The sequence below is a fragment of the Copadichromis virginalis genome, linkage group LG20 (genome assembly GCF_057382275.1).
Source record: "Copadichromis virginalis isolate Kocher_CV1m ecotype Utaka linkage group LG20, C_Virginalis_male_GT1.1, whole genome shotgun sequence".
In the NCBI taxonomy this organism is placed as follows: domain Eukaryota; kingdom Metazoa; phylum Chordata; class Actinopteri; order Cichliformes; family Cichlidae; genus Copadichromis; species Copadichromis virginalis.
The window spans coordinates 3,479-19,137 of NC_140637.1; the positions used below are offsets into that span (position 1 = coordinate 3,479).

At 41.2% G+C, this 15,659-nt stretch overlaps 1 protein-coding gene and 1 long non-coding RNA gene across 3 annotated transcripts; one reads left to right on the forward strand and one right to left on the reverse strand.

Annotated features, from left to right (window-relative positions):
- The first annotated feature begins 4,746 nt into the window (after positions 1-4,746).
- On the forward strand, positions 4,747-7,466 carry LOC146683858 (uncharacterized). The gene is made up of 2 exons (XR_014917191.1): positions 4,747-4,807; positions 6,611-7,466. It is a non-coding gene; the product is annotated as an uncharacterized LOC146683858 (long non-coding RNA).
- Positions 7,467-8,129: 663 nt separating this feature from the next.
- Positions 8,130-13,927, reverse strand: LOC146683859 (nanos homolog 2-like). Of its 2 annotated transcripts, XM_085444039.1 has the most exons (3): positions 10,190-13,927; positions 9,394-9,454; positions 8,130-8,908 (listed from the first exon to the last, which is right to left on the reverse strand). In XM_085444039.1, the coding sequence occupies exon 1, from the start codon at positions 12,796-12,798 to the stop codon at positions 12,298-12,300; it is 501 nt and encodes a 166-aa protein (XP_085300165.1). In that variant the 5' UTR covers positions 12,799-13,927; the 3' UTR covers positions 8,130-8,908; positions 9,394-9,454; positions 10,190-12,297. The 2 variants fall into 2 exon arrangements, with proteins under 2 accessions (XP_085300165.1, XP_085300164.1); XM_085444038.1 differs by having other exon boundaries at positions 9,394-13,927.
- Positions 13,928-15,659: the final 1,732 nt, after the last annotated feature.

Sequence of the window (15,659 nt, forward strand, 5' to 3'; positions counted from 1 at the left end):
TGTCCATGCACGAGTGTGTTAACGTGCAGACAGAACTTGACCAGCACCCACCGGACATCTTGCCAGCTTTGGCAGAGATTGCCACTAGGCCTAACGTCACCTTCTGGCAAGTTTATGTGGACAGCCCACACACTCATTATATGTCCACATTCCGGCACCCCATTAGTGGATTGATCGTCACTGGTGGCCTCGGCCACCCGAATTACGTTCAGGCGGTGGCCACCAGAGCTGAGGACTACTACATCCACATGATGGACTTGGCCAGGAAGGCAGCAGGTAATTATAACCTGAGAATAGAGATCGTGGAGGGGATAGAAGGGAAGGAACTGGCAGACTTTACAGACATTGTTTATGCATGCTCATTCTTCGACTTGAGTGCATTACATAAGTGCCTGACGGACTTCCCCCTCGTTGTACCCTTTAAACGGGAACAGGAACAGCCAAGCGTGAATGAAATACTGTCTCGCTGTCTAAAGTATATGGCTGACCAGCTCCGGCAACTTGGGGAGAAGCACACAGGCAAAGGCGGCTTTCTCCCAGTGTGGAAGGCATTCCAGCTGGAGCTTGCGCTGGAGGAGGCATTATACGGGCACCCCTTGTCCAACATGGACAGACAGTACTCTGCAGCACTCGGGACCAGCTCGCTGCACGAATTCAGTGCAACCAACATGCGGGGCTTCATGGGCCTGGGTGCAGCAACTGGTGCAGCTGTTGACGACTGCCCACCTCCTCTGGCACACTGGACAAGGGACACACTCCAGATGAAAAGAATCGAGAGGCTATTTGCTCTCACATTGACTCTCGAGTGCGAGCCTTCCGTGCTGGGACCTGAGCTTGTGAAACTCCTGCTGAAAGACCTCTTCAGGAGGAACGACGGCATCTTCATCTCAGAGCTGCAAGGGGAAAAATGCCCAGAGAATCTAAAGGGACACATTAATCTGGCTGCACTGACGGAGAACCTGGCCACCAGAGACTCCTTCCCGACCCCATTCACCTTTGCCCGGGCGAGGAAGCTTGTTGAAGGGGAAGGGAAGAATGTACAAGAATGCCTGAGAGCAGGATTCCTTGAGCTGAAGGTCAGGTGGTTCCCAGACATTAAGTACCGCGACATAAAGGGAACAAGGAGGGCTTCTTGGAACTTGATTGATTATGTAGAGATACATAATGAAGACAGGGAGCCTTCCATCGAGTCCCAGGCCATGGCCATAGTGGGAGATGTGGCCATGGAGATGGAGCGCCGTGGACTGTGCTACGCCAGGACCCTTGAAAGGTACAGAGAGCATGGAATGCCATGGCTGGCGCAAGTGATGAAGAGGATTCCGGGGAAGACTGAAAAACACACACGGAACAAGGTCTTGGTGCTGGTCAGCTCAGTGGGACTTATCATGAATAAGGATTTTGTGTCATATGAGAAAGTGAAGGACCTACTCCTGGAGCTGAAGATGACACAGGCAGAGCTCCAAAAGTACAGGATCCTTTCAACGTCAGTCTGTGAAAAGGTTTTCGGCTTCACTCTCTATAAGCTCCACTATGACATTCTTTATCGAATGGGGAACCCAAAACCCCATGCGGAGAAAAAGTTGCCTCCAGATCTCCCCCTGGAGATGGAGGAAGAGGATGCACCTGTACTTGAAGAGGATGAGGAACCTGACCTATTGCAGACGAGAGCTGTGTACATGCCCGCTCAAACCAGCAGACACTGGACACAGCAGGAAGAGGGATTTATCAACCTTGATCCAACAATCTCCACTGGCGTGGCGTACAAGGAGTATGTCGGACAATGCAAAGCAGCAAGACTACCTGCAAGGTCGTACAAGGGCTTTGGGAGAAAGCGAAGAGACCTTCTCAGGGATGCATAGGCATACAAGCTGATTTCCTGTTCTAATCATGTCCTTTCTTTATTTTGACTTTATGCTTAGAACTAGCACAGTAGGACATATTTGTTTATCTTTTGAATCCACTTTAAGACAAGTGTGAATTTGATTTCTGTTGTAGTTGATCTTGAAGAAGTGTGATCTCAGTTCATTTTGTGGTGTTCACAAGTTCCACTGTAAATAGAGGTATTTAAAATAAAAAAAAACCAAAAAAAAAAACCACCCCTCACATGGACTCTGCCTTGACGTGGCGTGAGGGCTTACGTGTCCCTCTGGGACACAACCAAAGAGTCCAGCAGCTGATCAGCGACCAGCTGAACCTCCAGGCCATAACAGTGAAGGACAGAGCAGTATACTTCCTGTCCCTCACCCTCCTGTCACTGCCTGGAGGTTCAGCTGGTCGCTGATCAGGTGTTTCTCTCCCTATCACTATCTCTCTCTCCAGGGCGGAACTGATTACGGGTTTACGCCCTCGGGCCAGCTCTCGGAGGAAGAAACACCTGTGCCTCGTCAGTGTGGATTGCATTTAAGCCAGGAAACAACGGTTGTTTTTCGCTGGATTTGTAAGAATCGCGTAAGTGAAATTCTAGCAAGTGTTTTTCCGTGTCGTTGTGTGTTTGAAACTAACAAGCGTTTCCTTATGCGCAGACCCTCTGGACTGTTTTCCCTGGTGTTCCCTGAGTGGCGAGTGTTCGAGTGGATTCCTGTGATTGTTTGGAGAGAAACGAGAGTTTTCCCCTGGATTTCCCCCCGGAGCCATGCCCGTTTCACCTTTTGTATATACACTTGTTGGACACTGTACGTTAATAAATTCTCTTGTGTGCATCCATCCCCGGAGTGCAGCGCGTGACTCCAAGTTGCACACCGTGACGCCTTCCCCACAAAGTTACCTGAATACATACCTGTTCACCAAGCACACACCTACCTACATACTTACCTGGTCGTAGCGAATACTCACCTGAATACTGTGCAAATGTTGAATAATGAAAATTAAAACAATTTGATCAACGTTTGTTGTTACTATTTATTAAATTTTATTTTCAGTTGTTCATGACGGGACAAACAGTGTTGGGGGAAAGAGAAAGATGAGAGAGATGAGAGAGAAAGATGAAGGAACAGAAAAACTGGGCAACAGGGACAGTGAGAAAGGACACAAAAGAAAAAAAAATCTCCCGTTTTTGGTTCACATTAACTTAAATAGATATTTTTTTGAAGAACATTTGATTTTTTGAAAGACAATTTAAAAAAGAGGAAAAGAAAAAAAGACTGGACGCCATGGAAAACGGCTGGACTGTGGTGCACTATGGCCGCCGGCGCCAACGTGACCGCCAAGTGTTCTGGGACGGGTACGGGTACGCTCCTTTTCCTCTCGGAGAAGGGATTATCTTCCACAACCTAACCCTAACAGTGTACAGTGACTGATCAGGCAGTACAGTTTTAGGAACCTTTTTAACTGAGGCAGGATGGCATTTTGGTTTTTAATCAGAATCTACCCTTCAGCCAGAATTCATTTAAAGAGCTGTGGGAACAGCTACCTGTGACTGAATCTCTGTCCGTCAGTTTGGACACTACCTCAACCGTGAACAGCAATACAACGGGTCATGATGAAACCTGGAGGCCAGATGACACCATGGAGATGTTTCAGATCATCAATGAGCAGCAATTAGCTGAAAACTTTGGTGAAAATCTCTTTGAGCTGCCAAATGACATTTTGCAAAAAGACGGCATTACACCTGCAGCCTCCACTGTTCCGGTTACGACAGATTACCCTGGCGAATGTGGGTTTCAGCTGAGATTCCAAAAGTCTGGAACAGCAAAATCAGTGACTTCAACTTGGTGGGGAAAATGCAAAGCAAACGTGTGGTCGCAAATTTTGAAGCCACCCTGATAACCTTCTCCCACCAACGATGTGGAGATCCAAGCCTTTTAGATCCAGTTAAAATCAAGACACTTAAAACGATGATAAATGCAAAGACTGGTAACAGCGCAAAGAACCATAAAGCAAGAGAATTTTTAAAAAACTATGAGAAATAAACTAGGCTCTGCCCATGACTCAATCTTTGCCTCTCTTCCTACCTCATCTCCTCTAACTCCATCTGCTGTCCATCTGAGAAAAAGGCACAATTTGCTATTGCATTAGTCTATTATTTAAATTGTCCACATTTAACAATTCTTCACCTAATCCACAATAAAGTAATGATAAAAACTGTTATGGAACCTAGAAATTGTATTTGTTATTGTTTTTATACTTGGATCTGTTGTGCCAAAGTAGGTATCCCCGACAGAATTTGTTTCCCCTGTGCTGGGAGCACGCAGGAAGTACTGATGTTTTCATTTTGTGAAAAATTAGTATCGTTACATTACCATACAACAGAAAATTATATATATATATGGAAAAGCCGACGTAGGACAGTTTTCCAGTTTCATTGTACTACTGTACTATGTATGACTGTGCAATGACATTAAAGAGTTATCTCATCTCACGGGGTATCAGATGGGATTATTTTAATAAAACATTAACATTTTGGCTGATAACTATTTTTATTCTCCTGTAACTTTACTCTAAAAAGAGCTAAATCCTCTAAAGTTTCAGGAGTAATGCGTCATAATAAGAAGTGTTTGTGAATGAAAAATCAGCAATGTGGGATACTGTTTGTCCGTGATTTACACAGGGGGAACAAATTGTGGCAGGATCAGCCTGATATTATTTGTATCGCACTATAACTTCGTTGTATAAAGAGCTAACATCTCAAAAATGTCAGGAGTAGTTAGTCATTATGAGAAGTGTTTGTAAAATTTGCCACCGACATCCATGTGATCAACAACAGACACACGTCATTGCCCTTCGTGGTCTAAACCAATCAGAGATAGTCAGGGGCGGGACCTCTGGAAATGTCCTTGGTCCAGCTGAAAGTGCAGGTGGATAGAGAAAGGTGAGTAGCTTGAATGAAGCGATACCGATTCATTAAATCCTGAATTGAATGAATATAAATGTATTTTACCAGAAACGCCAGAGTCTCAGGCTAAAGCTCACAAAACTATTTCAACAACAACCAGCGAATGAGAGCAGGAAACGGTAAACACAGAGCGGACCGGCGCATCAGAATTAGCTTAGCCGCCGTCGGGGCTGAAAGCCAAAAGCTCACTAATTCTGATTCGTCGTGTCTGAATCGTCTTTACGTCTTTTTTGCGCAAGATTCTGGGCTGCAGGTTTTGTCTCTCTTCAACCAAAATTCACTAGGCCAGCAGCAAAAGAAGAACCAAACTATGCTTCACATTTGATAAATATCGTCGTTAATTCCCTATTACTTTTGCTGTTTTGCTTCCAACACGATAAAAACCACAGTTCATGCACAGCTCTCGCTCTGTACTTCAAGAAAAGTTTCCCATCTCAAACATCTGTTTTCCGCATTACTCATTCGCTTATTACCCATCAGTCTACCGTTGTTTACAGCGCTGGCGGCCGCTGTCTTTTCTTTTCTTTGTACTTAAATGACCTCGGACAAGAAAGAATAATTTCTGCTGTTTAATACTGAAGAAATGTAAACTTTTTCAAATTGGGTATAATTGCAGAATATTTTTAAGGTTATCTGCTATAAAATCCATGCCAGGAAAATCTCCTTTATGTTTTTTATTTTATTTTATTCTCAGTTACTTTGACACAACGGCATGTGCTGTGATGGTCACATCTCTGATAAAGTTTAGTGTCAGTACTGATAAATGATCAGAATTATAAGATCTCTCACTTTCTGAGTAAAAATTGCACCAAATCGAATCTGGACCTTGTGAAGCGGAATCAAGTGGATTATAGAAATCAGTGATGATACACAGGCCTTGTGAATATCCTAGGACCGACAGAAGTGGATATAACTGACCGTGGGCAATGAGAAAAGATGAAAAGAACGATTGATAACTTTTTTGTCAAGTTAAGGCCTGATCGATCTGAAATTCATAGCCAGTGCTCTGACAGGGAGCCATCAATCTTTGAACGCTGATTTGGGTGCGCCCAACTTTTTTTTTTTTTAATGGTGTGCATAAGAAAAAAAGTTTTGCGCACTCAGAGAGAGACAGTGACACTTGCTGTGGATTTGAAAAAAAAAAACACACAGAAAAACCAAAGAGAAGGACAAACCTCAACTCAAAAATCTTTAAAACGCCTTCATTCTTCTCATATGATTAATGAGAAGGAAAACGGGACACCACTGTCTTATAATTCCCCAGGAACAAACTCCTCTTTCTCTCATTTCAGACCTGTTTCAAATCATAAGCAGACACAACCAAAAACCGGCTCACCTAATCAAACCAAATCCCAACTTTAAGCCACTATCCAGTCCTGTCCCCCTTCTCTCCTCATACCGGTACCCACAGTTCAGACCCCACCTCAGGCCCCTTACTGCCTGAGGTGGGGTCTGAAGTATTTTCCAGCCTTATAAAGAAAGGGAAGACTGAAGTGGCAGACTGTCATGCAAAAAGCGAGCATCTCCTCCTTGCACTGCTTACAGTCAAATGACAAAATATGTGAACTCTTTTTAAACAGGAAAAAGGAAGAAATTGTACACCAGAGGGGGCAAGAAGGAGAAAACTTGAATATAAACTCAAAAGAAAAACCGCTGTTCCTTCCCTCCCCCAGAAGGCAGTAGAATATCATCATGTTAAATGCCACTTTTGGGGGGGGGGGTAAAATTACTTGACAAATATGTTTCTCTTTTTTGTTATTTCGTCCCTCTTTGTTACAGCTACAGGAGGACAATAAACAGAAGAAGGAGAGCGGCACCAAAGAGGCGAAAAAACGAAAGAGCGCACCACCTCCTCCCCCAGAAGGCAGTAGAATATCATCATGTTAAATGCCACTTTTGGGGGGGGGGGGGGGGTAAAATTACTTGACAAATATGTTTCTCTTTTTTGTTATTTCGTCCCTCTTTGTTACAGCTACAGGAGGACAATAAACAGAAGAAGGAGAGCGGCACCAAAGAGGCGAAAAAACGAAAGAGCGCACCACCTCCTGACACCACATCCACAAAGAAGTCCAAATGTACCTCCAGTGCTGAGGGGGACGACAAGGAGGTTTTTCTCCTCCCTGTTCGTGGGCGTGAGCGTTACGAGATGTTGAAGAAGATCAATGACGGTTTGGAGCTGCTTGACAAGGACAGCAAAAGCAAGTCAAAGGTCTCAGTGAAGCATGAGGTTCCCGTGCCCTCCAGTGGAAAGAGGCTGCTCCAGAGAGGAGAGAGGAGTGACAGCGACTAAGATGCCCATCACCTCAATTTCGAAAACAAATGTCACCTTTTTGTCTAAGCCTTTAGGATTATTTCAGGTTTTAAATGCCCATTTAAAAACCAAAATGCCATCCTGCCTCAGTTAAAACGGTTCCTGAAACTGTACTGCCTGATTAGTCACTGCACTGACATACTGTTGTGTTCAGTTATGTTTTTCTTTTCTTTTTAAAAAAAACAAAAAAAACAACAACCCTATGTTCCTAATTGGGTTAGAGCCGTTCAGCATGGTTTGAGTGAGATTAAGAATGATCCTTGTCATAACGAGTCACTGCCGTTTATTTAAATAAAGTTCAAAGCTAGGCTTGCAAAACTTGAATGGAATTTGCCTCTGATGTTGCTGTATTACTGTGCTACAGTCCTGTCGCACCATGTCATTTTTTAAAAAAGAAATGTATATATTTTGCATGATTGTCTGGGAAATGCAACCACCTCTGCGCAACCTTGATTCATATGCAATATGTAATCATGTTTGTGTAACATGAAAGAAAAAAGAGAAAAAATGATGATAAATGCAAAGACTGGTAACAGCGCTAAGAACCATAAAGCAAGAGAATTTTTAAAAAACTGAGAAATAAACTACACTGTAAAAAAAATAACCCTATTCAAATTAAAAAAAATGTCCAATTGTCACATCCAAAATATTTGGCTTTATAGAATCCAAATTGAGTCACTTGATATGACCTGATACTTTTATGTTGATATAAACAATATTACTAGACTTGACTGAAACTTTAAATTTTGCATTGATCCAAATTGATTTTTTTTACATAGAACCATATTTTAATTATTGAACCAAGCTAATATATTGAAATTTAACCAACCTAATGTATTCACATCGAACCAAATTAACATGAACTAATATGTTTGTGTTGAAGCCAGGTAATTGATTTACATATATTCAAACTATATTTTTTACATTTCATTTCAGTTCAAAAATGCTCTGCATTTCCTATAAAAAACAAGACAGTTGGCCAACCAATTATTTCAAAATTATTTATTGTTCCAAACCATTTTAACTATAATCAATAGAGAGGATTAGTAATATACAGATTTAGTGCTACGGCAGAAATGATTAGAGAAATGTTTGTTTTATAAAACCTGCAATCTTTTGAAAACCAGTATAAAACCTGCAATCTTTTGAAAACCAGTATAAAACCTGCAACCTGTCTAAAACTGGCATAAAACCATTATAAAAACTATTTTTAAACCAATTTGCAAGTACTCAAAAATGTTTATATGTGCACTGTGCCTGTACAATGTAAAAAAAAAAAAAAAAATCTACACATGTATCAATGAAATCAACTTAAATCTCCCTTTCAAATGGGTGTTCTTATAAATTTTGAATGTAGAATACCACTGCAGGCCAACCAAGCAAAATAACCAAGCACACATGCACATGCATGTGCACATACACATGCACACATGCATGCAAACACACTACTGTGCAGTGTTAAGTTCACAATTAAGTTTGCGAATCTTAGAGGTCATCTTGTTAAAGTCAAGCTCCATCATAATCTTTTGAAGAGCCTCAAAGGTGAACCTGAATCCTCGTGGATATTCCATATTAAGAGCATAACAGAGTCCAAAGACCATTGCCTCTCCAGCTGCCACAGAAGGCAACTCATTCAGGACTTCCACACCATCAATGATTATCCCGATGTCTCGAGGCTGATGTAGGAGGCTTGAGTTGTCCCTGAAGATGAAGAGTGCCATGGTTGTACTCTGCAGCTCTTCCTCAGCTTCATCTTTCTGGGATATCTTGAGGTAAAATATGGAACAAAATGTACAAGTGAAGAATTGAAGTCTGGCACACCTGATAAATCTTTGACCATAATAAACTACTATTTTGATAGTTGTTTGGTCACAGACTATTAGAACAATTATTTGACTAATCAGATTGTGAATTGCATAATCATTAAATTAAATCAATGGTGGAACATTTTCATAAATGTTCCACAAAGCCCAAGAAAAAAAAAGAAAACAATACAGAACCCTAAGATATTAACTTGATGAGTTGATTAATCGTTGCTGTCCTACATTAATCACTGCATTTAATAGCAGAGTTGTCAAATTTACATCAAGAGACTGCATCTCATGTAGAGACAGAACAGATATGGACATACCATGTATTCTTTTATCAAGTCCTCAACACATCAGCAAGGTGAATGAGAGGATAATGAGGGAGAGTCTAGATTATTATGAAATGTTTAAAAAGGATGTGCAGTGTAAATGCAAAATGATACCTGTTCAGATTAAATGAAAATGTATGCTTCAGCCATGGAATGGATGGAGCGATCTGTGGTTCTGAAAGCATACAGAAAAAAAAGAATAATGTTACTTCTCTATAAAACACATTACATAGAAAAACCAAGAAATACGTAACATGACATACCAAACAGTCTACAGACCAGCCATTAGCGACTAAGTTTGGCATAGGGTCAATTTTTTGCTGTTAAAATTAAAATTTCTTCAGAAAATGCACATTTTTCCGAGCTGCGCCTGAAAGTCAATTGAAGGAATTAGTCTTATGTCATTGATCTTATATGCTGGCTTGTTATTTCTGTCTCTAAATCATGCACATTAATAATTATCTTTTGCCCTCGGTGTACACACACATAACACACAGATATTTATATGAAGAGAGACAAACGTGCGCGCACAAACACAAGCTTGTGTCTAGAAACCGCGAGCTCACCAGAAAAATTCAAACGAAGCGGAGCACGGAGTTATACTATGAATGTTATGAACTATGAACTTATGCTAGCTAGCTTTATCCACCACCGATGCATCGTGGTAACGCTAGCTAGTTAGGCAAAAAGCCGTTTTTTACCAGTATACTAACTTGTATTCCCGACTGTGATGGTCGGTTTCTGGTAACCAGTTCTAACGTTGCGCAGGATAGCTAGCTAGCTTATAGCTAGCAGCTACAATCATGCAAAAATTAGGGGTGGCTGTCGACCCAGCTTAAATGGGGTTATTTTCTGCGATTTTGGCAATACAAATTATAAAAGCTTTTGTAACACACTTGGCTTTACTTACGTTTATTTTCAGATGAAATTAATCAAAGATGTGACATGATGTTTCCAGCAGCCATGCAGAATAAAAATGGGTCCCGGTCTATTTCTGGTGGGCGTGTTCAAGTGCAAATCACTTTGACTCAAATTAAAGATATTATCTGTTCAACATGAAAAGAAATATATGTTTTGAGAGAAATCAAAAACTTTGCGTTGCGATGTTCACAATCCTGTACTGACACTATGGGCACATTTTTAGAAATCTATTTAATTCCACAGAAAGGTTAGCCACTTTAGTGTTTCACTTGTGACCTATTTATAGCTCACTGAAGATGCAACAATGTTCGGAGATAGAGAGAAAAAAAAAAAGAACTTTGGTGCAGGTGCAGGTGCAGTCTTTATGTAGCTTTCTGGTGACCTTAAAAGAACCTTTACGAAGCCCGTTGACAGGCCTTTAATCGAATGATCGGTTGGTTGATTGATAACAGAAAAAAAGGACACATAAGATGGACATAAAGGACTGAAAACACCAAGAGCAAAATATTGCATCGCACTCATTTATGTAGTTTATTTTTAGATTAGATAATTTTGCAAAATAACGCAGCAAAATAAATAATAAGAGCCGGGATGTGCAGACTATTTAGCACTGAAAAAACTCCGTCCATGTGAACAGAATCAGGTGTTACCTTACCTGTTGATTAAATATCAAGACTATTTAGCAATAAGCTTACTTTAAAGGCTCGTAATAGGTGAACTGTCTTGGTATAGTTGAGTCACGCAGAGTTCATGGTCCATGTTGTGTTACTTGTTGTTTGTGTGTGTGTGTGTGTGTCACCCGATGACCCCTGGCGCCGGAGCGTCTAGACTACATTAGAGATGTGTCACAGCAAAGAGCCGCACCTGCGCTCAAAGAGAGCACATACATAGAGGTGAGGTATGAGGATAAATGGATAGATGCGGTCCTTTTTCGAAGCTGAGCGCACAGTTGTATTTCCTGCACAATCACACACGAAGTGAGGCTGTGTTTATGCCGGTTATACCATGAATATACACCCTGCAGGCACCACTTGTTTGTCAAACTGTTTATGAAGCAAAAGTCACATTTCTGTTTATTCACAAAGCAAAAAGAAGGGGGGAAAAGAGGCGTAGGAGGGGGTGGAGCGTGCGCACTAGCATACCGGCGACGGCTGTTTCCTTTCACTAAAAGGAAAAAAATAATAAAATGTGTACTTCACGTTACGGTTAAAACTGGGGGTTTTTTTTGTGTTTTTTTAATTTTTATTTTATAGAAACAATTTTTGCTCATAACCAATTGACAGGGGATTTCTTAAAATCACCCCGCAGTTCTTCAGCTGAGACACCTGAGTTAGAAAACACAAACACTGCAGCTGTCTTTGTACAAACTTGTACAAACTCTGTTTTGACCTTGTATACTGTATTTCCCCAGCCCCTCTATTTTGAAACTAAAACTATTGAACCTTAATTCAATTTCTCACTTCACATAATCGTTTCACTTTTGCCTTGAAGTGTTACTTTTAATTTAATTTAATTATTTTTTTATGACGCATGTTCTCTGGTGAGTTCAGGTACATCTGTAACTTCAAGTGGAAGAGTTGCATGTGAGTTAAAAATTTTCTATAATACCAAAAAAAAAAAAAAAAAAAAAAAAAAAAAGACAAAATACTGACGTTTTTGTCGAATAATCTGTCTGACATGAGGGATAATATAGCATTTGCATTTTAACTAAAAGACTCGCGCACTGACACTATGGGCACATTTTTAGAAATCTATTTAATTCCACAGAAAGGTTAGCCACTTTAGTGTTTCACTTGTGACCTATGAAGTACCCCCGAAATTGTATCATATTAAACAACAACAACAACAATAACAACAACAATAAACACTCGAGGACTTTAAAGAGTTTAATTTTTTCCGAGGTTTGAGAGCGCTCACCCCGGCTCGGGGCTCCACAGATGTGCTGGATGAGAGCTCCTTGCTGCAGACTGCAGCGGAGTGTTTGACAGTCAAACTTGAAACAGTCTTTGGAACTGAAACGGTCTCTGCCAACACGAACACATACCCCAAACAGTTCGGTAAATATGTACAGTTTCTCGCAGCTTCAGTTTTCAGCAGCTACCAGAACTTGCCTACCGTCTGCATCCTCCCAGCAGCCTCGCACTTCATCTGCGGGCAGTACTTGCGTGTGTGAGCGCTGTCACCGGTGGCTTCGCAGATCGGGCAAGTGTAGTTCCGGAGGACGGGGCAGAAAACTATCCCGTCGTCTGATTTGAGCTTGTGAGATAGGTACACCCTCGGAGTCTCCCCGTTCTGCTTGCATAAGCGGCAGTAGTCCGAGGATGAGGCGCTGCTGCTGGTGTCCGACGCGCTGCTGGTCGGACTGGACTGTGATGAGTTTTTGGAGGATTTCTTCCCCCGAGTGGAAGTGTGGACCTTACTCCAAGGGGGCGCTTGTCCCTTCTTTGGACGCTCGGTGTCTCGGTTATCAACCTCACGGTTGCTGCACAGTTTCTCGAACACTTGGCTCAGATTCATGTAGTCGTGCCACATGTTAAAGCTGTCCCCACCAGTGAGGATCGAGTTCTGGACCTCCAGTTGTCTCGGCATTGTGGTCATTTTTTGGCAGAAGTAAAACTGAGAGTGTGTTTGGAGCGCCTCATATTTATAGCTCACTGAAGAAGGTTTTAAAATGCAACAATGTTCGGAGATAGAGAGAAAAAAAAAAAGAACTTTGGTGCAGGTGCAGGTGCAGTCTTTATGTAGCTTTCTGGTGACCTTAAAAGAACCTTTACGAAGCCCGTTGACAGGCCTTTAATCGAATGATCGGTTGGTTGATTGATAACAGAAAAAAAGGACACATAAGATGGACATAAAGGACTGAAAACACCAAGAGCAAAATATTGCATCGCACTCATTTATGTAGTTTATTTTTAGATTAGATAATTTTGCAAAATAACGCAGCAAAATAAATAATAAGAGCCGGGATGTGCAGACTATTTAGCACTGAAAAAACTCCGTCCATGTGAACAGAATCAGGTGTTACCTTACCTGTTGATTAAATATCAAGACTATTTAGCAATAAGCTTACTTTAAAGGCTCGTAATAGGTGAACTGTCTTGGTATAGTTGAGTCACGCAGAGTTCATGGTCCATGTTGTGTTACTTGTTGTTTGTGTGTGTGTGTGTGTGTCACCCGATGACCCCTGGCGCCGGAGCGTCTAGACTACATTAGAGATGTGTCACAGCAAAGAGCCGCACCTGCGCTCAAAGAGAGCACATACATAGAGGTGAGGTATGAGGATAAATGGATAGATGCGGTCCTTTTTCGAAGCTGAGCGCACAGTTGTATTTCCTGCACAATCACACACGAAGTGAGGCTGTGTTTATGCCGGTTATACCATGAATATACACCCTGCAGGCACCACTTGTTTGTCAAACTGTTTATGAAGCAAAAGTCACATTTCTGTTTATTCACAAAGCAAAAAGAAGGGGGGAAAAGAGGCGTAGGAGGGGGTGGAGCGTGCGCACTAGCATACCGGCGACGGCTGTTTCCTTTCACTAAAAGGAAAAAAATAATAAAATGTGTACTTCACGTTACGGTTAAAACTGGGGGTTTTTTTGTGTTTTTTTAATTTTTATTTTATAGAAACAATTTTTGCTCATAACCAATTGACAGGGGATTTCTTAAAATCACCCCGCAGTTCTTCAGCTGAGACACCTGAGTTAGAAAACACAAACACTGCAGCTGTCTTTAACTCGCGAGGGCAGTCATGGACGCAAGACCTGCGTCTCATCACTGTGTGCGTGCTTTATTTATACTTCTCTGTGTGTCTGTGTGTGTGTGTGTGTGTGTGTGTGTGTACAAATACAACAGAGTTATTCTAAGAATTCAGAGCTGAGGTTCCCCTTTTTCTAAATCTGCATGTTCTTACAGTAAGAGGAAGCTGTAAGTTGTTTATCATACAAGAGTTTCATGTCAAAAGTCACGTAGACATTTGCTTAGTGATAAATATTGTGTAAAGTGATAAATATTTTTTTGAAAACAAATTCTTTGAAGAAGTGTCCCTCACATCTTCCCACCTGCTTTCACTGCATAACAGCCCACCCTAGTGAGACAAGACCGAGTAAAAGAGCCTGAAAGGAGTTCAGAAGTGCCCTCAAGCACCAATTTTGCCCGCAAGCACCGCAAGATCCTTTGTTTTTCACAAAGATAACTGCTAGACTCCACGTACAGTGGTGAAGATGAAAATTTGCCACAGACCACAGCCACAGTCACGGTGTGACAAATAAAGCCAATAATTATTTCCCAGTTTGTTTGTTTTGTCATCAAATTGAGAAAATGTGTGTTTAATGAACTATTTGTACAATATAACATATATCAATAGGAGTACAAAAGGTCACAAAGGTCAAATAGTATTCTCAAGTGTAAGCTCAGTAATGGTCAAAATATTGCGTTTTTGTGACTGAAACTCATTCATGCATTTGTGTCATCACGCTTAGATTACTGTAATTCCCTGTTTACTAGCTTGGATAAATCATCTCTCTCTCGCCTCCAGACAATACAAAACGCAGCAGCCAGACTACTAACTCGCTCTACCAAGCGTGTTCACATCACTCCCATCTTATATTCTTTACATTGGCTCCCAATAGAGTTTAGAATTCGCTTTAAAATTCTTGTTTAAACATACAGAGCACTAAACGGCTCCAGATTACTTATCCAAGCTTCTTTTAAAATACACTGCTGCTTGTCATCTCCGCTCACAGACTCAGAGTCTCTTAGTTGTTCCCCGTACACGACTGAAGACAAAAGGGGACAGAGCCTTTCAGTCTGTTGCACCAAGGCTGTGGAACAGTTTACCACTACCACTACGTTTGCTTGACTCTGTGGATTCTTTTAAAAAACAGTTAAAAACTCTTCTGTTCAAACAAGCCTTTTGTTGATCTACATTTTATATTTTTTACACTAATTACATTTGATCTTTTACATTGTATATAATGTCTATTGATTTTATTGTTTATTTTAATATTTGTGTACAGCGCTTTGTGAATGTCTGTCTGTGAAAAGCGCTTAATAAATTAAGTTTACTTACTTACTTACTTACTTACTTACTGAGCCTGCAGTTCAGAAATTTAACCATTAGATGGAGTCATTGCCAAAGCAATGTCACTTTGAATTGGAGCATCACTGGGCTGACACTCACATTACAGAGGCAGACCAAAACACACACGATTAAAATAATGTATATAAACGTGGAGAGAGATAGAGGAGAAAAAAGCAACAAACTCCACATACAACATCCAAGTTGGAAAAAGCTGGGGAGTAGTCAGTGGTATCACATGTCCCCCCAAAGTCTGTTTTCAAGCATATCTAAATAGGCTTGTGACAGGGCCATTCTGTGTCATTCTGATCAATCCTGCAGTGCTGACTCAGTTGGCAGATGTGTGGTTGTTCTCACTATGCTACTCCCACAGGCCTCC

Bases quoted from the DNA above. Each gene is read 5' to 3' on its own strand.
- LOC146683859 (XM_085444039.1), bottom strand. From the start codon at position 12,798: ATGACCACAATGCCGAGACAACTGGAGGTCCAGAACTCGATCCTCACT.